General features: G+C 39.4%; 1 protein-coding gene and 1 long non-coding RNA gene across 11 annotated transcripts in view; one reads left to right on the top strand and one right to left on the bottom strand.

The window, feature by feature from the left end:
* Positions 1-26278, bottom strand: part of LOC108176990 (uncharacterized) — a 174042-nt gene that overhangs the window by 2070 nt on the left and 145694 nt on the right. The window contains exons 7-9 of one of the 2 annotated variants that reach the window (XR_016213537.1): positions 12833-13979; positions 9930-9984; positions 9465-9577 (exon numbers count right to left, since the gene is read on the bottom strand). The exons of the other annotated variant lie outside the window; for it this stretch is intronic. This is a non-coding gene — a long non-coding RNA (uncharacterized LOC108176990). The remainder of the gene's footprint in view (positions 1-9464; positions 9578-9929; positions 9985-12832; positions 13980-26278) is intronic. 2 annotated transcript variants of the gene reach the window in all.
* Positions 1-26278, top strand: part of ABCC9 (ATP binding cassette subfamily C member 9) — a 146964-nt gene that overhangs the window by 73626 nt on the left and 47060 nt on the right. For 5 of the 9 annotated variants that reach the window (XM_089303254.1, XM_008259331.5, XM_017343242.4 and 2 more), the window contains 6 exon segments: positions 9055-9093; positions 10414-10515; positions 12482-12566; positions 14490-14570; positions 25525-25662; positions 25810-25935. In XM_089303254.1, the coding sequence (XP_089159380.1) occupies positions 9055-9093; positions 10414-10515; positions 12482-12566; positions 14490-14570; positions 25525-25662; positions 25810-25935 (571 nt within the window). 9 annotated transcript variants of the gene reach the window in all.

Genomic DNA, 26278 nt, shown 5'->3' with positions numbered 1-26278 from the left:
GGGAGATCTTTTTCTAGACCTACAGATTTTTTTTCATTGAATGTTAGTTATTTTGCTTTTGTTGGAAATGCAGAGAGTGAGAGAGAGAAGGGGAGAAGAGAGTGTGAGTGTGAGAATGAGAGTGAAAGTGAGAGGTCACCCATCCACTGATTCACTCCCAAATGCCTTCAACAGCCAGGGCACATTCAAGCCAAAGGCAGGAGCCAGGAGCTCTAACCAGGTCTCCCGTATGTATGCCAGAGAACCAACTACGTTAGCTGCCACCTGCTGCTTCCCAGGGTGCTCATTAGCAGGAAGATGGGAATGGGAGTGGAGCTAGGACTCAAACCTCCGCCCTCCCATATAGGATGAAGGCATTCCAAGCAGCATCTCAAGTGCTGCACCAAATGCTCACCCCTGAAGTTATTCTTGACTCTCACCTTCCACCTTGCATCGTGAGTGTCGTCATGACTCAGTCTACTGTTTATGTATACAGACATCTCTCAAGAATGACGACTATTTGTAGGCCTTTTAAGGGTAGACTGTATATTAAACTCCAGTTAAATGAAGTGAATATTGGATGTGTAAATTTTAGCTGGAATTGGTAGAACTATGCATCCATAGTTCTGAGAAAAGTGGAGTGCACTTTGCAGCCCTCCTGTTGGACACATCTACCAAGGATGAAGAATGAAGAGCCTGTTCAGTGCTGTTCCCGTGGAGTGGGCAGTGACTGCTGTCTCCCTCTGCTTCATAGCAGGTGTCTGCTCATCACATATGGCAGACTTTGACTTTGTCTACACTGCCATTAGCACCTTCAACCTGGAAAAAGTGGATCTGGTGGAGTTTATACTGTTTTATAGAACCAAAATTGAACCATCTGCATTTTGTTTAACAGAGAGAAGACATGAAAGACACTGACAGGAAACCTTGGGATTTTGGTTTCATACCTCCTGGAAGTTGTCCTAATCCAATCTTCTCCAGCGTTATTTATTTAAGTACTTAGAAGCTCCACTTGGGCCAAAATGACTCCTAGTATTATTACTTATCATTCCCTTAATGGATAAATGAATGAGATTTCTGAATTTCACAAAACTAAGTTATTTATTTCCTTGCTTTTCTAACCATATATGCCGTTAATATCATGTGTTATTTCATAAAGGTTGCAACTTCTTTAAAATTACATAGTTTAGTAAAGCTTAAAAAATAAAGGTAAAGAAATCAATAAGCAAAATAATGTTTGAATAGTGATCTGAGAAGTTAATAGAAACGCATGCCCGGGAGAACTACATAATTAAACAGCATGGGTCACAGATTCCTCTCTGAGCTTCATGGAAGCAAGGCACAGAGTGTGGACCAAGATGAAAGCATATTTTACTCATTAGAGATTAGGATTTTTTTCTTTTTGGAAAGAATAGGAAAGAAATCCCTCCCATGTGCCATAATTTTTTTTAAAAGCCAGTGAAAGATTATATAATTCCCAACATCCCCGATATTCCTAAAATGTATTCAAAAGCCAATCCCATGTGTCCATGTTACAAACAAAAAATGAGAGCATACTATTATTTAGTAAACGTTCTTGGAGGATTCAGAGGGCCAGTTGGAGTGGGATAGGTACTTTTGAAATGCGTAGCCCAAGCATGGAGCTCTTCATCTCACAGATCCAGGAATGAGATTCAGCACATTTGGAAGAATGGGATCATTTTATATGTTCAGTATGTTAACTGGGGATATGGGTAATTTGTTTCTTAATGTTTTTATTTTTTCCATTCAAAAAACATGTATTGAATGAAACTTTTGAGTAACTCATTTTTGCCTAAGACTGAACTAAAGTATGGAGGATTTAGAAGTGGGCAAGACCAAGGCCCTGACCAAGTCTAGCACATGGCCTGTAAACAAGTAATTAACAGCAAAGCTGGATAATATTAGCTTGTGATTCATGCTGTGATGACAATAACAAAATGGCCAAATGGTAGAAGATGGAGGATAAAGAACCCTTTGCAGTTTATTTAAGGAAAAAAAAAAAAGGAGGAGTTAACATTTGAGCTGAGCCGTGAATGATTCTGTGGGGCCAGCCCAGCCAAGAGAGTGTGTGCAGGAGCTGGCAAGTGCGGAATGAACTCCTGTGGGAGGATCAGAAAGGAGACCATGATGGTTTGTGGGTAGTGACAGAAAGGCAGGTACGACCTGAGGTTAGCTGAAGAGGAAGGCAAGTGGGATGGGGATGACAGGGAGTGAAGGTTTTGTTCTTAGTGGGAAGCCATTAAAGAAGTTGAAGTAGAGGGGCGCTTTGTGTTTTGAGAAGATACGATCTACAATTTGTAAAGATGATTCTGACTGCTGTCTGAATAAAGAATTGTAGAGTCTCGAAGGGAAGTGAAGAGGCAGTTCAGGAGTTAATTTCACAAGTCCACTTGAGAAATTAAAGTAGCTTTAATTACGGTAGCTGTGGAAATGGATTAAAGTGAATGGAATCAGCCTATATCTTGGAGCAGCCAAAGCCAATAAGATGAAGATGTGATAAGGGAGTTAATATAATGGAGCACTTTTAAAATCTTTATAATTTCAAAATCATCTTCTGTGAACATTGGTTCCAATTGACAATAACTGCATCTTTTCAAAAAAATACTTGGGGTGGGCATTTAACATAGAGGTTAAGATGGCATTCAGGATGCCCATATCCTGTATAAGAGAGTCTCAGTTCTGTGTCCAAACCAACTTTCTGCTAGTACACACACTGGGAGGTAGCAGATGTTGGCTCAATACCTGGTTCCTTGCCACCCATGTGGGAGACCCAGATGGTGTTCTTGGCTCCTGGTTCCACCTAGCTCAGCCCTGGCCGTGGTGGACCTTTGGGGAGTAAACCAGTGGATTGAAGATCTGTTCTCTCTGTCTTGATCTCTCAGCCTTTCAAATAAACGTAAATAAATACTTTTAAGAAATGTTTGTATTGGCTCCAACCAATAAACAAGTGAAAAACTAAGCCATTAAGAAATTGAATTAGTTGATGTCAGTTCGTTTTGTTTAATTAAAAGAATTACATCATTTTCTTGCATGGTATCCTTAATATGTGATCAAAATATTTTTAGATCAAGATTGTTCAGAGAATACTGACCTTCTGTTAAAAAGTTATTTGTAATTACTTTTTGCATTCCAGAGAAAAAACTATGTGCCCAGTCTAATTAGCAAAGGCATGTAAATATTAATTAAAGCAAATCTATTTTAGAAATTGTCTATATTTATGGGTTGATGATGTTCCAATATTGAGAAGTTCTTCATTTCAGCATATTGAATTCTTTGGTACATTTTTAAAGCTCAAAATAAAATAAAGCAAAAACAATAAAAGTTATGGGAAGGCACCAAGTGCCTTGCTGTCATTCTTCAGCCACTGCCTGTACTCACATCACTGGTTACATAAACTTTATTTTTAAATGTGTCCTCATAAACTGGCATGAGCAAAATCCAGAAAAGTCCTCTGACCTATTGCAGGAAGAACTGTTTGCTTTGGGAAGGGGAGAGGGCATTGCTGTTCATCCAGAACACATCTACATGGTAGAGCCTGGTATACGAGGACACTGATAGACATTGACTAGGGAATTGCTAATGTTGACCTAGCCTACATGTTGTAGCCCAGACATGAAAAGGAGAAGAGAACTGAAATGTTCTTCAAAATGGTCAGAATGCCAATTTTCACATCAATCTTGTATCTAAAAAGTTCTGCCTAACTCAAGTGGTCTGTTCCTGGTTGTCAAAGTTCTTGAGAGAAACAATAACTTTGTCTGATATGTTACAAGCCAGAATTAAAATGCCTTAACTGATGGGTGGTTCCAGTGAGAGGTCCAGGAATGTGTGGGAACTGCAGTGCCCATGTGAGAAATGGCTGTCATTTATCTTTGGCTCATTTCTTTCCCTGTCCCTCTCACCCATGCCATCAACCAGCCTACTCTTCAGGCCTCATCTTTCCTGATGTATCTTCTACCATCCTGGTAAAATCAGCTGTATGCCAGTGGCCCAATTATTTGAAGACAGATGACTTGAGTTGTTCCTTTTCATGTGACTTAGCTTGGAATAAGGAAAAAGAACACATTGAGTCAGTTTTTCTGGATCAGATGTAATATAGCATGTTTGTGTTGACATCTAGCTTCCCTTATTCCAAATATGGTTCCTGATCTAAGCTTGCAAAGATCACTTTTTCTCATTCCCTAATGTATCTACCATAATACTTGGAAGTTACAGTTAGAGGAAAATACACACAAAATCAAGAAGGCTTCGGAAGTGGAATCTTAGTCTGCTTCCCAGAAGGGGAACCATCTGTCCGCTTTCCTTTCTCTTGTTGCCCTCAGTGCTGTGCACTACCACACTGAGTGGTGGAGGAAGAGTGTGGATCAGGTGGTTTTTGTGTAATCAACTAAAGTCTGGTATAGGAGTTCAGAGTTCAAATTTCTTTAATGCTAAAGAGAAAATATAACCTTGCATGATGCAGTTGGTTATGCTGTGAGAGTTGGAGTATGTAATCTTAGGAAGTTGAGGACTGTTAGGTTACTCATGGAAAATCTTAGTGAAAGAGTAGTTTAGCTTTTCATTTGCTCATGGAAGATGACTATCTACATAGATCTGTATCTGTTTCCTTTATTCTTCTGAAACTAATGCATTTGTAGTGTATTTGCTCTTCAAGAAGAATATGCTTAAACCCTTGAAGGAGGTAGCCTCAGAAGTAAATATTCCCCATATGCTGTCCTGTTTTTGCAAGACCAGACCTCATTAATTAATCCGTCTCTCTTACAAATGTCTTTATCTGTTTGTTGCACTCCATACTCCATTACCCTCCATTTTCAAAAAAAGTGGACAACCTCAGAAACTACGGGAACATTTCTCTTTTTAAATGAGTAGTTCACACCCCCCACACACCCTCCTTCCTTTTCTTTAATTCTGTGATTGCAGTCTGGGTGAAAAGTTCTCACTCATAGCTGCCTAAGTGCTAAATCCCTGTGATTAGTTCTCAATCCTAATTAACTTCTACATAGGTTTGGAAACTGTTCACCACTGATGATGCCCTAAAACTAATTCATTTCTTGGTTTCCATGACTGATAACTTTTTCAATCATTTATTGAAAAATCTTGATATCATACCTTTTACATGCAACCATTGCATTAGTTGTTGGGGAATAAATAAGAGAACAAGGAAATCTAGTCTGATATTTTCATGAAGTTTGCTGGTGAGCAGGGTCAAGATTATGAAGAGGTAAGAAAATAGTTTCACAATTAATTATTTGATTATTTTTATCAACACCAGAAAAGAGAAATATAGGGTTTCCATAGGAACAAATTGCAGGTGGCTCGAGTCTGTGGGTCCACAAAGGCCTCAGGGGGTGGTGAACAAATAAATGATAATTGAGCTTTCATTTTAAGGTTAAGCTCAAATGAATGAGTCAGAAAGTCAAAAGTTGCAGAAGTGGAGATGGAAGGTGGGAAAGAACGTTGTAATTCTCCTTTAATCTCTCTGACTGCTCTTGCGAGTCTACTAGAGGATTTCTCTGCTTTACTTATCCCTTAACTGTTTTTGACTCCTACTACTCTCTAAGCACCAGAAATGCCTCCAGTGTACTTTTATGGCCAGTATTGTTCTTCTGCGGATTGAACAGCTCCTCCAGAAAGTCTTGTGCATACTGTACACTCAACGTTTCTCTGCATTTCCAGAACCTGTTGCTCTCCTGTATCATGGCAGGAGTGTATTTCCATCCCCTGAAACTAGTTGGTGGGTGCTCAGGTCATAGCTCCAAAATTCAACCCTTGACACTTTTCTCTCCATTATCCTCAAAACCCAACCAACAATATCTATTCTGATTTCTTAGGCGTGTCCTAATAATTCTGTCTTTTTTAATGTCACTGATTGAGGTATTTAGCACTCATGTAGACTACTCTACCAGGACCTTCATTCTTCTGCATATTGTTGCCAGACCTACCTTTCTGACATGAAAACCTAACTACTTGCATCTTTGATGTAATTTTTGAATTGGCTGACCTTTGCAAGCTACATCAAAGACTTTAGTGATCTGGTCCCCATTTAATTCTTTAAGTATAGGTCCCCGTTTAATTCTTTAAGTGCATCTCCTGCTGTTCCACCACCTCTAACACTGTGACCCTGTAACCCTGAGCTGCAGGGGGTTCTCCCACGCACACATTCCCTTGTAATGCCTTTCCCCAGCTGGGTGGCCTCACTCTTTCTTCTAGAACCAACTCAGAGGCTATCTCTTTGCAAAAGCCTTCTCTTACTCTCTTGAATCTTAAATGTACCTTCTCTGCTGGTTCCTCTATACCTTGTGAGCTTTCTAATAGGGATTGTTCTCTTTACTCAACAGTGAGATCATAAAGCCAAATCAAGCAGTTCTTTTTTTCTTTTTCTGATTCACACTTAATCCAGCCCCCAGCTTTTCTATTTGTAGATAAACAGAATTCCCTATCAGTCTATCAGTCAATCTCATCTGAACCCATGGCCATCTGGTTTCTACCCCTACCACTCCACTTAAACTGTTCTTGCCAAAGCCATGAATGACGTCCAGGTTATTAAATTCCTCAGATGCTTTTTGGTCTTTATCTGACCACGTGACCCTTTTGCCCTTTCTTCCTCAGAAGGCCCCCTTGCTTAGTTTCTAGTAAAACTCAAAGTCCAGTATACCAAAGTCCTTGGTATCTAAGATACACATCATGAAGAAAAATCACTCCAAAGTCTTCATTTCCCAGCTGTCTCTTCTGAGCTTTCAATTTAGATTCCTGGTCATGGTCACTTTGATATTCCTTGGGCAGCTCCAACAGAATGTGTCTGATGCTGAGTTCACTGTCTTCTAGAGTATGTACGTCCTGTGTTCCATTTCTTTCACTCTCGTCTTCTGAATCCCCTCTGCTCTGGTCAGTCACACAGTTCTGGCTATCCTTGTGTCTCTTTATTTTCATTCATTCCCAGTTTCCCTAATCAGGGCACTGCCTTCTTATCCCCATAACTCTTGTAGTGTCCGGTGGTCTCTGCATCCCCTCCAGCCTTGCTCTCTCCAATCCTTTGTTTTGTTCTGTGATTACAGTGGCATCTCATTTTCAGTGTTTCTAGGATTCTGGAGAGAAGTTCAAGCTCTGTAAAAAGGTTCATGACCTCACTCATAATCCCCCTGTGCCTACTTTTGAAATTCATCATATCCTTTTCTTCACTCTCTATCCCCATATTTCAGCCATGCTGAATTTATGTCAGATCCTGTATAACAAGGTGACTTCATGGCCTTCCAATTTGCATCTTCTCTGGTATAAAGTACTCTTGGATTTTTCTTCATCTAGCTTACTTTTTTTAAAAAAGGGATTAATTTGAAAGTCAGAGTTAAAGAGACAGAGAAGAAGTGCAGAGATTTTCCGTCATCTGATTCACTTCAAAAATGGCCACAACAACAAGGATAGGACAGGCTGAAGTCAGGAGCCTGAAGTCAGGACTCAGATCTCCTATGAAGTTACAGGAACCCAAGCACTTGGGTCATCTGCTGCTGCTTTCCCAGGCACATCAGCAGGGAGCTGGATTGGAAGTGAAACAGCTGGGATGCCAGTGTCCCAGATGGCAGCTGAACCAACCATGCCACAACCCCTGCCCCTGCGATTGACTCTGGCAGCAGTTCCACTGCTGACCCTGATGTGCCACAGGTGGCATGGGTGTTCTGTATGTTTAAAACAACCTCACTTATCTTAGTGCTTACTCCCTTGTCTGGTTCTTAAAAGGTTGAAAGCAGCATGAAAGAATGGAGGGATGATCTTCCTTGTTCTTTGTATCACTAGTATTTTCTCTAAGAGGTGATTGATAAATATTTTTCAATTGATATTGAACGAATATCATTTAATCAATTGTTATTGAATAGACACCTTCCAAATTCTATCCCCACCTGGCACTGACATTTTTAGATATCTACTCCTCATTTCTACATGGATGGCCAGTATACAATGAAGCCATTGTTTGCCGTATACACCTGCTCTTCCCCATTTTGGCTCTCTCTCCTTTGACTCACTAAAACTGTTAAGTTCATTTATTGTCTTTTTGCCACTAAAAGAAGTAAAGGTTGTATTTCTTGTTATGTAAAGCACATTCTATGGCAAATATCACTTGGGAAATTGTGTACCTCATAATTTTTATGAGTGACTTAAAATTGGGGAATAATTGTTACTGAGAGGGAATTTTAGCTTGAGGTTGTTTTTTGCAGCCTCTGTCAATCATCCCAAGCTGTAGCTAGCAATGAGCAATAGTGAAAATAATCCTTAGTAACTCTAAACCAAATAGCACTAGGTAATAAGTAAATTTTCTCCACAAAAGCATACAACTCTTTCCAAAGTAAAAATAGATCTATTTCTGGAGTCCCTATAAGATTTAATTAGGTGTATGTATGGCTACTGAATTCTTGTCTTTTAAAATGCAATTCTGTTGTATCTAAATTATTTTAAAAAAAAGGAAAAAATGGATCTTCAGATGGTTTCCCCCATAACATGGAGGTAACGAAATGTAATTAGTCAAACTCTACTTCTTACGTAAGTCATACAGTCAATAGATGATTAAACTCAGATGTCACCATTACCACACGTACTGAAGACCCAACTAAGTTTGTGTACCTTTTGTATTCAGACCTCAAAAAATATATCTTCTGTTCATGCCTTAGGTTGGTTAACCAGAAATTTAAATAGATTAGATTAAAATATTAAAGGTAGGGAGATTTTGGAAATAACGAATCCTTAGGAAGCTAGGAAACTACATTCTAGAGAAAGTACCTAATACCACGGTTAGTTACAGCAGAGGTGGGACTAGAACCAAAGTTGTTGTATGAATGAAAACCGGGTTTGAAAGATAACAGTACTGTTTTTTGGAAGCTTACTAAGTGATTATTTCTTGGCAGATGAAAACGCAAAGAATAATATTTAGTTTGTCTTTGAAGTTAATATCAAAAATGATTTGGAAAATGTAGCTGTTGAAAATGTCCAGTGTTTATCTCTTACCTGATATGTACACACATTCATTCCATATTATTCGTAATTAATGAACATTGTTTGCCATACTTGCAGTGTAAATGAATCTGAGCCTTCTTTTGAAGCAACCAGAAGGTATTATTTCTATTTTAACCTGAGTTTAATAAATAACTTCCTTCCCTCCAGACTTTAATCTCCTATTCCTAGTCATCATTTTCATGATATTCAATTTATTAAAATGTACTAGCATATTTCCCATAGCAGTGGTTCGCAACTTTTGCAGGCTGCTGGAAGAATTATTTGCCAAACAAAATGGCTCATTGTATCGACTTCCATGAGCCACACATGTCTTAACTTTGCCTAGGGTTAGGGATTCCACAAAATAAAAATGTAAGAATTATATATTATACATTATAAAGGTTTTTTTTAAAGTTAATGGAAATGCATACTCCAAAGACATTTTGCATGGATTTCAAACATTTTTATTGCATCTAAAATAAACTTGCCTTTTAATTCTGTTTTTCCCCCACACACTTTTTGAAGACCTTCTGTATTGATTGTGAGTTATGCAATGATGGAATCTGCCTGTGAGGTGGGGATGGAGAACTCAGTACTTTATCTACAAAAAAAAAAAAAAAAAAAAAAAAAAAAGTAATGAAACAACAAAAACAAAACACATGACCATGACGCCCAGGAGGAATGTGAAGCAGAACTGTCAGGGGTTGGGAACCACTGTTTGACTGCACACGTGATTATCCAAGAGATAATCTGTGCATATTCTGTGCTACCCTGTCTCTGTTTCAGGATGATCATTGAGCATTGCTAACAATTCTCTCCTACTATCTTAATCTTTTTAACATTAATTCCTTAATTAGTATTTACAGATCCTGAACTAACTGTGAAAATCTGACTTCTAAGCTGACCTGCCCTCCCCCACCCCACCCACATCATCCTCTCTGTCTTCAGTTTACCTGTATTTTCCTAATCGCTGAAGATCGCAGTCTGATATATGGACATCTGGTAGAACTTGCAAGCCAAAAAAATGGAGGGGGGAGAGGAAGTTATCATTTTTAAGAAATAAACTATTTCGATATGTTTTGAAATACATTTATCATGAATTTATCATATTTAAATTATTTTTAAGATTATAGTTATTTTTAAGGAGAAACTTATGATTAATAGTTCAGACCTTCAAATACTTTTTGAACCCAACAAAATTTGATGTTATACACTGTGTGACTTTTTGATTAAATTCTAATCCTTTTCATTTAAGTGGCATATTTAACCATTTCGTAATCAGGTTGGTGGTCTTTAAACTAGTCCCTTTTGGAAGTTTTCCATTTCTCTATTTGAGATATGTCATCAACTGTTATTTTCCATAGTTATACTAAAGTACACACCCAGCACAGCAACTTTGCCTAATTCCAGTGTATTTTTTTCTTTTTTGGTCTACAGTAGGAACAGGTACTCAGTGGCCTATGCAGCCCAAAAACCCTGGCTATTAAACGCCACAGTAGAAGAAAATATCACCTTTGGAAGTCCTTTCAACAAACAGAGGTAACTTTGAGCATATACAATGTGGAACTGAACGGCACCTATTTCTGATCCATGGATTTGGTCCATTGTTTTGGAACCTTTACGTCTGCAGCTCTCTTCCCTGCTCACCCCACTTTAATGCCCATCACTAAACGTTTTTTGTTTTCATTCTTGATGTCTTCAGAGGCAGGGAAAGGCAGATACATAGGGTATTGTTATTCATGGGATTACTCTCCAGATGCCTTCCATGGGCCATGCTGAAGCCTGGAGCTGGGACCTGAGACCGGGTTTCCCATAGGAGTGGCAGGGACTACTTAAGCCATCCCTACTGTCTCCCCAGGTCTGCATTAGCAGGAAGCTGGAGTCAGGAGCTAGATGTGACCCCAGGCATTCTCATAGGGGATGCGGGCATCCCAAAGGGTGCCTTAATCCCTGTTCTAAATGCCTGCCCTCACCAAGGGTTTTTGAATCAACAAAGCATATAGTATGGGAAGAAGAACTTGGATTGCATGGGATCGTTTGCAGAGTGGGCACAGGCAGAAAGGGAGTTCTGAAATCAGGTCACAAGAGGGGGCCCAGTGGGATTTAATTGTGTGCGTTCTGGGGCAGCACTCCTGACGTTAGAGACAAGCATAGCAAGGCAAGCCCGCTAATCTGGAAGTAAAATCTCTTGGTAGTTTATTCTGAGTTGGGAGCGAGGAGACCGCTAGGAGTGAGTCAGAATAATGATCCAGGCATGTGGTGGTTCTTGCTGCCCTTGGGGTGACAGCAGAAATGTAAAGGAATGTTGAGGAAGGAAAACATTCTGGAGTAAGAGAGAGAGGACAGATAAGAATAGGAAGGAGTCAAGGATAACTCGAGTATTTCAAGTCCAGGTGACAAAGGAAACAGAAATACCTGGTATTTCTTCCCGGTCCCTTCAATTCCTACGCTTCCCTGTGCTCATACTTCCCATGCATCTGATTCCCACTGCCAGCCTCGATCAAGTTGAGTACCATCAGCCATCATCATCTTCCACGTCCCCCTCCTTCATGTGTGATCGAGTGCAAGGACACCTATGTTATGTGTTACCCAGAATGAGCCTACTGTGGTCTGTCACCTCCCGGAGAGGTCTCTACCTCCTGGAGTTCCTTCCGGAGATGACTCCACATCCTGGAGTTCCTTTTTTTTTTTTTTTTATTTGACAAGTAGAGATACAGACAGTGAAGAGAGACAGAGAGAAAGGTCTTCCTTCTATTGGTTCACTCCGCTATGGCCAGCACTGTGCTGATCTGAAGCCAGGAGCCAGGTGCTTCCTCCTGGTCTCCCATGCGGGTACAGGGGCCCAAGCACTTGGGCCATCCTCCACTGCCCTTTTGGGCCACAGCAGAGAGCTGGAGTGGGAGAGGAGTAACTGGGACTAAAACCCGGCGCCCATATGGGATGCCGGTGCTACAGGCAGAGGATTAAGCAAGTGAGCCGTGGCGCCAGCCCTCCTGGAGTTCCTTAAGCTGCCCTTGTCCTCATTTTTCTCCCTGGAAAATTACTCCTCACCTTGCTGGATGCAGATTTGCCTGCCCTGCAACTTCCCTGAGTGTCCTTCAGTGCTTCTGTATTTTGGGAGAACTTTGTACCCACCTCTCACTAGAGCACCTCCAAAGGCATGTTTTTTTTTTTTTTTTTAATCAGTCTTCTCCACATACTAGCATTTTCCTAAGAATTTTAAATTTACAGATAACATTGTATGTATTTATCATGTCTAACAGGCTGCCTCAAAGCCAATATACATAGTAGAGTATCTAAATTAGCATCACCTCATATGGCTATCATTTTTGCAGTGAGAAGAGTGGCAACTCTTATCTGTATTTCTTTGTATCTGCATACCTCGCGTTATATTCTAAGTTGCCCAGGAAACATGTTTTTAGCCCTCAAGATACTGCATCTGGAGCTCAGTTTATGGGCAGTGTCTTAGTAGGTGTCTAAAAATTCAAAATCCTTTCTTCCGAAGGTACAAAGCTGTCACAGATGCCTGTTCTTTGCAACCAGATATTGACTTACTACCATTTGGAGACCAAACTGAAATTGGAGAGAGGGTAAGCTATGTACAGTTTAAGTAAGCATTGAACACAAGTCTAGAAAACTCTGTGGTCCATGCCATTAGAAATTCTGAGAGCTTAGTAGTTGAAGCTTGTGCCTAGTGACAAGTTCCAGAAATGCAACTGGAGACCTTTGATGTAACTCTCTATGAAGTATTTATTGAATAACTATTGCCTCCTTAACAGTGTGCTTGTCACTTGGGAGTTGTCAAGGAAAGTAAAATGTAGTCCCTGACTTTGATGTAAATATATATTATGCTTACCGTACTTGATTGGGAAACTGATGTGGCTTCCAGCAAATTCTTCCACTCTTGTCAGCACCTATTTATTCTTATTAAGGTATTCCTTTTTTCTTCATATGAACAGGTTTTTACATTGATGTCAAACTACTCTGACCAGCTGGAAAAGGTTTTTACCTGTGATTTTTTATTAAAATAATAATTTTTTTAAAGATTTTATTTATTTACTTGAGAGGTAGAGTTACAGACAGAGGGAGAGACAGAGAAAGGTCTTCCATTTTGTGCTTCACTCTGCAATGGTCACAACAGCCGGAGCTGGGCCGATCTGAAGCCAGGAGCTTCTTCCCAGTCTCCTATATGGGTTCAGGATCCTAATCACTTAGGCCATCTTGCACTGCTTTCCCAGGCCATAGCAGAGAGCTGGATTGGAAAAGCAGCAGCTGGGACATGAACTGGCACCTATATGTTATGCCACAGCACCACAGGTCACAAAATAATGGTTATACCTTTTTTTTAACTCTAATAGGTGTTAATTACTGGGGAAAATCATTATATGCATTATCTGTTTCCACAAGAAATATATTATGTGTTATTATAAGTGTTGTTATTATGAGTGTTACTACAAATGTATTATTAGTATTCTTAATATCTGCGTATTACAGCCAAGGAGACTATGGCTGAAAAAAGGTAACAAACATGACCAACTGTAGAGTAGATGGTGGAGCCAAGATTAGTCTGACTGTATAGTCTTGTTTTTTTTCCTATTTAAAAAAAAAGTATTTTAAAGGAAGATAGTGAGAAAGAAATAGACAACAATCTTCTGTCCATTGGTTCACTTCCCAAATAGCCACAATAGCCAGGGCTGGGCCAGCCCCAGCCAGGAGCCCAGAACCCTGTCCTTGGTCCCCGCTGTGGCTGGCAGGGACTCAAGCACTTGGCCATTATCTGCTGCCTCAGCACAGCCAGGACCCGAACCTGTCACTACAATATGGGATGTGGGAATCCCAAGCAATGACTTAACCACTGCACCAAACATGTGCTCCACGTAGACTTTGTTCTTCATCGCTATTCCTCTTTGCAGCATAGTATAGTTCAAGAGGATGAGATCAACTTCTCTGAGGCCCAGTGTCCATATACATAAAATGAGAAGAACACTTATGTAGTGAAATTGCTGTGAATAATAAAGGAGATAAGAAGATTAAAGCCATTGACTCAAGGTTGACACATACTAAATGCTTAAGTACAACTTCTTAAAGTAATAACTACTACTAGTTCATTATAAGAGCACCTTGTATAGTTCTGTTTAGCATAACTTGCAATATCAAATTTAAGAGGTTTGTATTAAGTAAACTGCACACACAGTTCTGGAACTAGAAGTCTTGAAATTGCTCACAGCTGTATAGCACTCACCAGATGTTTTGCTTATTAATACCTCTGTATAGCAGGGTAGAGTTCTCTGTCCCACTGAAAGGTGGATTAATGTTATCAGCCCAAAACACTCTTGGTATAATTAGAATATTGACCAATAGATTGTTTTCATTTTCTCTTACCAATGTTATGTTTAAATAATAAATTACCAGCAATTGTTATTTTAAAGACATCGGTATTTTAAAGCTATTTTTTAAATAAATAGATTATTTACTAGTGGAAAAAATAGCTGACTTGGGTGCTTCTTCCCTAGGGCATCAACCTGAGTGGGGGCCAGAGGCAGAGAATCTGTGTGGCACGAGCTCTCTATCAAAACACCAACATTGTCTTCTTGGTAAGAACGTTCTTGACTTTCATTCTGACTTCATTTTTCCCTGTGGACTAATGAGTCCTTAAAAAGACATGTCAATCAATTCAAGGACATGTGGTTTAACTTGTAGAATCAGAGAATTTCTTGGGAAAACAGATTAGTAGCAGATCCACAGTAAAAAATTCAGTCAGAACTCCAGATTGGTGTCCAAGAGGCTGAGGTATTCTGTGTGCTTGCTTAGCTGAGTTTTTTCTTCCTTTCTTTGCTTCATTTTCTTTTTTTCTTTTTGAGAGGCAGAAAGACAAAGAGACAGATAGATGTTCTACCCACTGGCTGTCTCCACAGATGCCCACACAGCCAAAAATGGGCCAGTCTGAAGCCTGCAGCTGTGAACTCAATCCAGGTCTTCTATGTGGGTGATAGAGACACAACTACTTGAGCAATCATCCGCTACCTTCCAGGGTGCACTTAATCAGGAAGCTGGAATCAGGAATGTAGCTGTGGCTTGAATCCAGGTACTCTGGTATCAGCTGCAAGCATCCCACGTGGCATCTTAACCACTATATCAAATACCTGTCCTAGTGGAGTTTCTTGGCCAGGCGGATTGTTAATGTGGGTGTGTGGATGGTGTTGGATTGACAGGGCAAGATCACAGATTTTTTTTTTTTTTTTTTGACAGGCAGAGTAGACAGGGAGAGAGACAGACAGGGAGAAAGGTCTTCCTTTACTGTTGGTTCACCCTCCAGTGGCCGCTGCAGCTGGCATGCTGCATCTGGTGCACTGCAGCCGGCGCACCGCGCTGATCCAAAACCAGGAGCCAGGTGCTTCTCCTGGTCTCCCATGCGGGTGCAGGGCCCAAGGACTTGGGCCATCCTTCACTGCACTCCTGGGCCACAGCAGAGAGCTGGCCTGGAAGAGGAGCAACCGGGACAGAATCCGGCGCCCCGACCAGGACTAGAACCTCGTGTGCCAGTGCCGCAGGCAGTGAATTAGCCTATTGAGCCACGGCACCGGCCTGATCACAGATCTTTTGATTTATATTTATATCCGTGATGCTTCCTGAAGCTGCAGAAGTCTTGGTCCTAGCCTAGACGTAGTGACTGATAATCTGAAAGAGAGGTATCCAGAATCCATGTGTTCATAAAGCCCCTTTGATTATTTTCATGACTATCCTGGGTTAATGCCTTGGCTCTACCTGTGGATTCACAAATAACATTTGATAATAATGTTGATTGTGATTTTGCCTTATTTTGGTAAGGGATAGCCTAAATAACCTAGCTTACAAATCGACACTGTATGAAAGACCATCAGGGTATATAAATACCTCCTCCCCTGCCTTCTCCTTCTGTGAAACTATTAACCATTTATAAATCTGGTTCCAGACATCCATTTGAGTCTCCACTCCATCTAATAGGCAGAATTACTTCAGAAGGGAGGTTGATTTGGGAGTATCCCACTAAGTTCAGATCTATAACTGGGCACGGTGGAAGAATTTGGACATACTAGAAACTCATTTCAGGTTAATGTCTCTAAGAGTATGTGTCTCCAAAGCACACCAGATAAGGCATGGCAGGGGAGAGGCATTCGGTGCAGGGATTAAAATGCCACTTGAGATGCCTGCAAGGCTTATCAGAGTGCCTGGCTTCCAGTCCTGCCTCTGCTTCTGACTCCAGCTTCCTTACAAAGCACACCCAAGAGGAGGCAGATGATGGCTTAAGTAGTCATATCCTTTCCACTCATGTTGAAGACAGGGATTACATTTCTAGCTCCTGACTTCAGCCTGACTCAAGTCCAGCCATTGAAGACCTTTGGAGAGGTACCTTTCCCTGAAGGGAGGAGAGAACTTCCACTTTGATTATGGCCTTGTCTAAATAAGATTGGAGTTGGTGAACTCAAGAGGTTTCCATAGCCTTGGCAACTCATGACAAGAGCTTCAGGTGATTACTGACGTCATAAGTCAGAGTGTCAATTGTTAAATCAACAATGGGAGTCACTGTGCACCTGCTCCCCATGTCAGACCTCTGTCCTTAATGTGTTGTACTATGTGAATTAATGGTAAAACTACTACTCAAACAGTACTGTATACTTTGTATGGCTGTGTGGGTGCGAACTATTGAAATCTTTTAAATACTAAGTAGATTTTCTGTATATAAAGATAATTGAAAATGAATCACGATGGAGAATGGGATGGGAGAGGGAGTGGGAGATGGGATGGTTGTGGGTGGGAGGGAGGTTACAGGGGGAAAAAGCCACTATAATCCAGAAGTTGTACTTTGGAAATTTATATTTATTAAATAAAAGTTTAAAAAAAGTAAAAAAAGAAGACCTTTAGGAGAGTGAATCAGAGAATCAGAACATTTTCTCTGTGTGTGTCTCTCTCAGCCTTTCAAATAAGTAAACATACTTTTAAAAAATTTAGAAATCCATAGCAAGATCTAGAAGTAATCTGTGTAACTAGAAATCTTTCCCATAGCAGATGGACTCACAATTAGAAATGACTTCTGCAACCTTGAGGACTACGTGACCAGGGACTAGGGACTCTGGAAGGGACCAAGGTCCACTGCCCTGGGTGTGCTTTTCTATGCCAGTCCATCACACAGCTGCAATTTAATCATCCCAGTGTACATTAATGTAAAAATTATGACGTTCAAACAAGTCATAGTGTTAACTTGTTGTGGATTCCTTCTTGTTCACTACAGTTTTCATTTCAGCACATCTAACAGCTTTTTGATGCTCCTGTCTTAACACACTTACCTTGAAGGCAGCCTTTTTCTTGTTGGACAGAGTATAAGTTTCCTATTGCTATTAGAACCATAATTAATGACTTCAACATACATTTATTATCTTACAGATCTGTAGACTAAATATTCAATGAAGTATCAGCAGAGCTGTGTTTCCTTTTGGGAGTTATAAAGAAGAATCAATTTTCTTGCCTTTTCTAACTTCTAGAGGCTTCCAGGGTTCTTGTCTCATGGCCACCTTCCCCTATCTGCAAACTCAGCAATGTGATGTCCCCATGGCCATTCCTATAGTCACCTCTGCCTATCTTCACAGCTCGGAGGGTTCTCTGCTTAAAAAGATTCATGGAATTATTTTGGGTCCATCCAGGACATCTCCCTATCTCAAAGTCTTTAATCAGATCAGAATCATATCTGCAAAGTCCCTCTTGGCATGTAAGGAAGCAAGTCACAGATTCTTAGGGTTAGGGCATAGGCATCTTTGCAGGCCATTGTTCTGCTTTGCACAGACAGCTCTTCTTATTGGAAAGTTACGGGATTAAAATTTGCTTCTGTGTATTTTCCTCATTCTAATGTAGCTACAAATATACAGCCATAGTTCTGTATTTTAATATTATTGTTAAAAATTAATTCACATTTCTCTAGGCTAAGTAAGATTAGTATCTACAAATCTTGCACAAATGACACAATTTGTATAACTTTTCTTAATCCTGGTTGCAGTAGTGTTTGTCAGAGTCCCTTTGAAAAAGTATGTGCTCAGTGCGCTCTGATCAGACAGATAACCTTAAAACTATTGGACCCCATAACCTAAATATTATACTTACTTCATGGCAACTTCAAATAGAAAAATGTTTTGACAGCAATGGAATGCTATTGGTATGTTTTAACAATTCTTCAAAACTGATAATATCATATGCTTCTATGCTTAAAAATACACAAAGCACTCTGAACCACGAGGTTTTCCATTTGATTCTCAGGACGGTGCTATGAAGGTGGATGGTGTCCTCATGTTAGCAAACAAGAATAGAGAGGTCAAGCATCTCACTTAAGAAGTAATGACTAGTGAAATGTAGAATCTGCCTCTTTCTATGGTGTTTGCCATCAGCTAAAATTCTCTGGCATTTTCTGAAATGATTAAGTTACTATCTGTGTTGTCCTTTAATATCCTTTCTTTTTCCCTCCTCTTCCTCCCTCTCTTCCCTCTCTTTTACTGCCTGCCTCTCCTCTTCCTCCTCTTTCTCCTTCCCTCCCTCTATCCTCCCCTCCTTCCTTCCTTTTTTCCATCCATGAGTATTTAATGACGTCCCAAGTGTCCATCTTCCATACTTGATGGACGAAACAAAGGAAAATGGCTTTAATGTGATGAATGTTTAAGGCTTTTGCTTGTACACATAGTCATAATTCTTTGGCTTTACATTTTACTGCAAATAAGCTTTATCTTGCCATCAAAGCCAAATGAAGAGATCTTCATGATGTATCAAGAATATTCATTGCTTTTGAAACTTTAAGGCATCTTTAAGTGTATTATGTATATCAGTGAATATATTAATAAGAAGTTATTTCCAGAAATACATCCATACAAAGAATGTAGTCATTGAATGTATAAGAGAATTCATTAATGAAGACTATATATATATGAAAAAAATGTTCTTTGTTATTGACAGTTAATCATACCTCTTTGTGGGGTATAGTGATTTGGGGACATAGATGAAGTCATGATACTCAGGTTTTCCATCATCTCAAGCATTAATCTATTTATTTATCTCTCCCACCTCTCTATCTATTTGAAAGGTAGAGGGACAAAGAGATGGGGGTGGCTGCAGGGAGAGAGGCAGAGATCAATCCTCCATCCCCGAGTTCATTCCCAAAATGGTCACTACAGCTGGGCGACACCAAAGCCAGAAGCCATCAACTCCTTGTGGGCCTTCCATGTGAATGGTAGGATCCCAAGTACTGGGACCATCTGCTGCCTTCCTAGTAGTTTAGCAGAAAGCTGGTTCAGAGTTGAGGTGGGCACACTCATAGAGAGGCACACTGATAGAGAAATGCAGGCTTCCCAAGCAGAGGCTTACCCTGCTGTTGGATCAAACTGTAGTCATTTACTCACAGCTAAATAAATAATAAATTCTTTAAATGAAGAACTGGTCATTTCTTGAATTGGCCATTTAGCAAATTACCTTGCCTTTTTTTTAAGGAAATATTGTCGCACAATGTTAATGTACAAACTGAATCTTGAGCCGTGATTCTTAACCAGTCAAGCTTCAGTTTTGATTAAGTTCTATACGTTTCACTCTAACACAATGATGCCTCCCCCAGGGAGATCCAGGCATAGTTATGCTAGCAACCGTTATTGATGACTTTATATGGCATAGGCATTTTTCTAACCCCTGATGCACTTAATTCTTGAAAGTATAGGAGGCTTGGTGTTGCTGCAGCCATCATCATTGTCATTACTGCTCTTCATAGATGACGATCCTGAGGCTCAGTGTGTGGCTTATCCAAGGTGACAGGGACAGTGATTGTGGAGCAGGCTATCAAAGCTGTGGGGCCTGATTCCATAGCTTGTGTTCTTAACCAGCATGTTCTTCCTTAGTAAGATTCCTGAAGGGTGCTAGACTCTCACTGTGGTACAGTGAAGGGATACTCACACTATGAATCCCCTACAGCTATAGTTATGAGAAATGAAGAATAAACACACCTTTTTAAAAAATGAAGATTGATTTATTTACTTTTGGAAGGCAGAGGGAGAGAGAGAGAGACAGACAAATTGACTGACTGACTCTTGGATCTGCTTGTTTGCTCCCCAAATAGCTGGAATAACCAGTGTTGGGCCAGGCTGAAGCCAGGATCCTGGAATTCTATCCAGCTCTTCCACATGGATAGCAGGGGCCAGAGCACTTGGGCCATCACTCCCTGCCTTCTTGGTGCATTAGTAGGAAGCTGGATTGGAAGCAGACCAGCCTGGACTCGAACCAGTGCCCCATTGTGGGACGCTGGTCTTGCAAGCATCAGCTTAACCACAAAACAATACTTCTGAAATATTTTACTGTAAAAATGTAAATGTAAAAATAATTTAGAGACTTTCACTGCATTGTTTCTGTTGGATCTTTGCAGAAATATGTTCATCCTGTGTTTTAAATCTTTAATCTTGCATCTGAGAAGCAGAGAAACACACACACGTATACATACAGAGAGCAGGGAAGAGGGAAAGACAAAGATAGAAAGAAAGAAAAAGACCTCCCATTTGCTGGCTCACTCTCCATGTGCCAGTAATGATTGGAATTGGGCCAGGCTGAAGTTAGGAGATAGGAATTCAATCCAAGTGTCCTGTATGGGTGACAGGGATCCAACTACTTGAGCCATCTGTTATGCATTCTTTTTGTTGTATATTTTTAACTAATTTTTATTAATATAAAGTGAAGATGTTTTGTGTATTTTATATTTACAGATGTAGGAGCACATTGATACTTCCCACTCTGCCCTCTTTCCTGCCCATGCTCTCACCATCCATCTTCCTTCATTTCTTATGTTTTAATTTTTACAATGAAATAACTTCAGTTTATTTTATAATCATAAGATTAATCCTCTACCAAGTAAATAATTCAATAAAAGGTGAAAAAAGCACTGTTCCACAACAGTAAAGCCAAGAGCTATAAACAATAATCAATTCTCAAAATGTTCATTTTGTAAATATGTTACATTTTTTTGGTATTCTATTAGTTACCACAGATCAGAGAAAATATGGTATTTGTCTTTTAGGGAATGGCTTATTTCACTAAGGATATTGGTTTCCAGCTGCATCCATTTTGTTGTGAAAGACAGGATTTCATTCTTTTTTATGGCTGAATAGTATTCCACCATGTATATATTCCACATTTTCTTTATCCAGTGATCAGCTGAGGGACTTCTGGATTGAATCTTGTTTTAGCTATAGTGAATGTAACTGCTGTAAACAGGGAGGTATCGATAACTCTTTCATATGCTGACTTCATTTCACTTGGGTAAATTCCCAAGAGTGGGATGGCTGAGTCATATGGCAGATCAATCAAATTTTTGAGGAATCTCCATACAGTCTTCCATAATGGTTATACTAGTTTACATTCCCGCCAATAGGGTACCTTTTCTGCATATCCTTACCAGCATTTGTTATCTTTTGACTTTTAGAGAAAGCCATTCTAACTGGAGTGAGGTGAAATTCCACTGTGATTTTTAATTGTATTTCCCTAATGGCTAGTGAGCTTGACCATTTCTTCATGTGTCTCTTGGTCATTTGTTTTTCATCTTTGAAAAATGTCTGTTCATGCCCTTTGCTGTTTTAAAACTGGATTGTTTATTTTGTTGTTACTGAGTTTTTTGACCTCCTTATATATTCTGGATATTAATCCTTTTTCAGATGTATAGTTTGCAGATTTTTTTTTTCCATTCTTTTGGTTGCCTTTTTATTTTCTTGAGTGTTTGCTTTGTAGTGCAGAATCTACTTAGCTTGATGTAATCCCATTTCTCTACTTCTACTTTATTGCCTGTACTTTTAGGGTCTTTTCCAAGATGTTGTTGCCTATATCAGTGTCTTAATGTGTTTCCCCTGTTTTCCTGTAGTAATAGGGTGATTTGGGGTCTTAAGTTTAGATACTTTTCCCATTATGAGTTGATTTTTGTATAAGATGTAAGGTAGGGTTTTTTTTGTTTTGTTTTTGTTTTTGTTTTTTGACAAGTAGAGTTACAGACAGAGAGAGAGAGACAGAGAGAAAGGTCTTCCTTCCATTGGTTCACTCCACAAATGGCTGCTACGTCCGGCGCTGTGCCGATCCGAAGCCAGGAGCCAGGTGCCTCTTACTGGTCTCCCATGCTGGTGCAGAGCCCAAGCACTTGGGCCATCCTCCACTGCCTGCCCAGGCCACAGCAGAGAGCTGGACTGGAAGAGGAGCAACCGAGATTAGAACCCGGCACCCATATGGGATGCTGGCGGTGCCACAGGCAGAGGATTAACCAAGTGAGCCATGGCAACGGCCCAGGGATGTTGTTTTATACTTCACACAGAGATCCAGTTTTCCCAACAACATTTGTTGAAGAGTCTTTGCTTTCTCTATGGTGTGATTTTAGCTTGTTTGTCAAAGAGTAATTGGTTGTAGGTGGGTGGATTAATATCTGGGTTCTCTCATCTGTTGCATTGGTCGTTGCACATGTTGTCTTTTGTGCCAGTACCAGGCTGTTTTGATAATTACTGCCTTGTAACATCTCTTGAAATCTGGAATTGTGATGCCTCTGGTTTTGTCTTTATTGTTTAAGGTTGCTTTGGCTTTTGGGATTCTCTTGTGCTTCCATATAAAGTTTAGTTCTTTTTTTCTAGATCCAAGAAAATTTTGGTTGGGATCAGATTGAATCTGTAGATTGCTTTACATAGTGTGGGCATTTTTATGATAATAATTCTTCATGAACATAGAAGATTTTTCCAATTTTTTCATCTTCTGTTTCTTTCTTTAACATTTTTTTAATTTTCATTGTTAGATCTTTCATCCCCTTGGTTAAATTTATCCCAAGGTATTCAAAATTTTTATAGCTATTGTGAATGGAACTGATCTTACAAGTTCTTTCTCAGCCATGACATTGTTTGTGTATACAAAAACCATTGATTTTTGTGTGTTCATTTTATATCTGGAAAGCTTTTTGGATCCCCTATGTGTAGAATCATGTCATCTGCAAACAGGGATAATTTGACTTCCTCATTCCAATTTGTATCCCTTTGTTTTTTTTTTCCCCAATGGCTCTGGCTAAAACTTACAGAACTATATTGAATAGCAGTGGTGAAAGTGAACATCCCTGTCTGGTTCTGTATTTTAGTGGAAATGCTTCCAGCTTTTCCCCACTCAATATGGTACTGGCTATGGTTTGTCATAGATAGCCTTGACATAGACCAATATCCCTGGTGAACACAGATGCAAAAGTGCTCAACAAAATACTGGCTAACTGAATACAGCAGCACATCCAAAAACTATATCCACCTGGAGCAAGTGGGATTCATTCCAGCAATGCTGGGCTGGCTCAACATATGCAAATCAGTAAATGTGATATAACACATTGATGAAGAATAAAAACCATAGGAGTTTCTCAAATAGATGCAGAGAAAGCTTTTGATGAAATACAACGTCCTTTCGTAATTTAAAAAAAGTGAAACAAATTAAGTATAGAAGAATGTTGCTGCTAAACCAACCATTAGGCTACCCTTGTGATACTGGCCCAATTTTATAAAGTCACTGTTTCGCTATGAACTAAATCTTGGTAATTATGATCTTGGTGCATTATTGTAGATAAAAGTGCAGACATCTTTGTCAACATAATCCTTGTATCAGTGATATTTTTTTTCACTTCTTTGGAAATTTTACTTCATCCCATTCAGGCTTGAACTTTTATTTTTAAGTATTTCTGAAGTTCCATCATATACACATGTACAGAGTAAGATATGTGTGTATATGTATGTATAATGACAATTATTTTATCAACTATTAAATTATCCAGAATAACTCATTTAATAGTTTAAATAAATGAGATAACTGGAAGCATGTCTCTGTTTTTAAATGTATTTTTGCAAAAGACACCTGATGATACTAATTATATCACCCATATATTCATAACTATGATATTGAGTAGACTGATTTTTAAAAGACTGATTCTTATTATCATTTAGAATCACCCCTTAACTGTCTAAATACTTCGCTAATTTTTTCATTTCTCCTAAATGCTATTATAAAGACACATTGCCTATAGTTTCTTTGTGGGTAGAGATTGATGGAGAGTCAAAAAATGACTGAACTCATCTTATCCCTATCAACAATGGCCACCTGCATGTTTTTATACTGACTTTCAAATATCAGCTTCTATTTCAATAGAAACTGCTTCTATTTTCCCTTGTCCAGATACTCAACCAATGCAAGGTAACTGTACAGAAACTTTTGTGGTCATTTGTTTAGAAAAGTTCTCAAAATTACAGTTTCCAAATATCTCAGTATGCAATCTGTGTGTGGTTGAATGAGAATCTAGCTGCTACGACTTTCTTGAACCCATTAGGAAAAACAGAAACTTTGCAATCACATATATGCAGGAGTCACAAACAAGTGTGATGAAGAAGACATTGATGCACTTCACTTTCACGAAGGCAGTCACTCCTCCCCATTCTTTACCAGAAAATGATACCGTGTTGCACGAGGTTGTCCCTTCTGCAGTCCCTCCAATCCTCTCACTCCCGCTGATTCTGGTGCTTCCAGCAGGGTCTGAGCTGCTACACCATCCTCCCTGCAGGTCACTTGGCTTTCCCATTCATCATTTTGAGGAAACACTCCAGTGTGAGTTTCCTGCAGTAGTCTCTGGTTTTCTCCGTCAGAATCCCAATATGTAATTTGATGCCTCATGAGAAAAGTTCAAGAAGTTCATGGAAAATGGAATTAAAAGATAAATTTATTTTTTGGTGCAAAAAATATTGGAATCCATGCATAGGTTTCTCATAATACACATTTCCAGGAATGTTTTAAAGGCCCTTCCTATGTGTGGATTTCAAGATTTCTTTGCATCAAAATAAGGATGTTTTAATTCTTTTACTGTTATATGTTGAATTACTCTCATATATGTCATTATAGAAATAAGATATATAAAAATTACCTATGGAAATCTCACCACTTCAGAGTCAAATAACCATTCTCTAAATCTTTTTATTTCTTGGTGTACTGAAATTTCCTTTATTCCAAACATAATTGGCATAAGTACAATCTTGGGTATGTTATTTTTGTAGGTAATAATATTAAAAGTGTTCATTAGGTCCCTGATAGAAATGAATTACCGCACTCAATCCCGACAACATGCCTAATAATGTTACATTGTGATCTAATCAATATTATCTGTACCTATTTTTATTATCTAGAATTCAATGACTCCCATTATCTTTACTTTCTTTCTTTGAACCTATTGTTATGGCTTACTGAGTATTGTTGGTTTGTGAATTTAAAGAATCTCCAGGAATTCAAACCATTTTCAATATTGTTAGTTGCCTTTTAAATAATTTTTAAAGAGGAAGAAACAATTCATCTTTAAGCTAATTCTCTTTCCTACAACTTGAAGTTGTACAGAGTCCATTTTATGTATACGTAAATTGGGGTGATTTGTGCTGAGCTATGTGTCTCTCTACTCCAGAAGAAGCGAGTGACACGAAGAGTGTGAAATGCCTTTATCTTGTTCTCTTTCACCGTTCACAGGATGATCCCTTCTCTGCCCTGGACATCCACTTAAGTGATCACCTCATGCAGGAGGGGATTTTGAAATTTCTTCAGGATGACAAAAGGACACTCGTTCTTGTGACTCACAAATTGCAATACCTGACCCATGCTGACTGGGTAAGTGGAGAGGAAAGCTTTGATCACGTTTCTGTTGTCACCCTATACATCCTCAAATGTAGAAACAGTAACAAATGCTTTGTAAAGTAATTCATTTGGCCCAGCAAGGCGTTGTGCCCCATTTCTGCTAATATATGCTCTTCCTAGATCATAGCTATGAAGGATGGAAGCGTACTCCGAGAGGGAACTTTGAAGGACATTCAAACCAAAGATGTGGAGCTCTACGAACACTGGAAAACACTCATGAACCGTCAGGATCAGGAATTAGAGAAGGTGAATGTTCGTGGTTTGAAGGAGTCCAGCCTGTGCTAAATAATCACCAAGAATGCTTTCAGAGTTTCACGTCTAATGCTTGGTAGTAGAGTGGTCCTCATCGGAAGTGCAGAACAATTTTATTTTGAGATAGCATTGACGATCAGGCTCCTCAGAACCCATGGTCCTAGTGTGATCTTTTGGATGAAGTACTGCTGGGCTTCCACAGGATTCTTAAATGAATCTGACCAATATTGGCAATATTATGTTCCTCTAAAACGGCAGGCAAACTATTTGCTGAAGTGTCATGTTTCCTCATTTTTGCCTATTTCTAACTTATTTTTCTCATCTGTAATATGAGAAT

The sequence above is a fragment of the Oryctolagus cuniculus genome, chromosome 9, assembly GCF_051225735.1.
Source record: "Oryctolagus cuniculus isolate XC-2025 breed Fujian yellow rabbit chromosome 9, ASM5122573v1, whole genome shotgun sequence".
Taxonomy (NCBI): Eukaryota; Metazoa; Chordata; class Mammalia; order Lagomorpha; family Leporidae; genus Oryctolagus; species Oryctolagus cuniculus.
The sequence above is the reverse complement of the archived record's forward strand: the minus strand, read 5'-3'. Positions and strand labels throughout refer to the sequence as shown.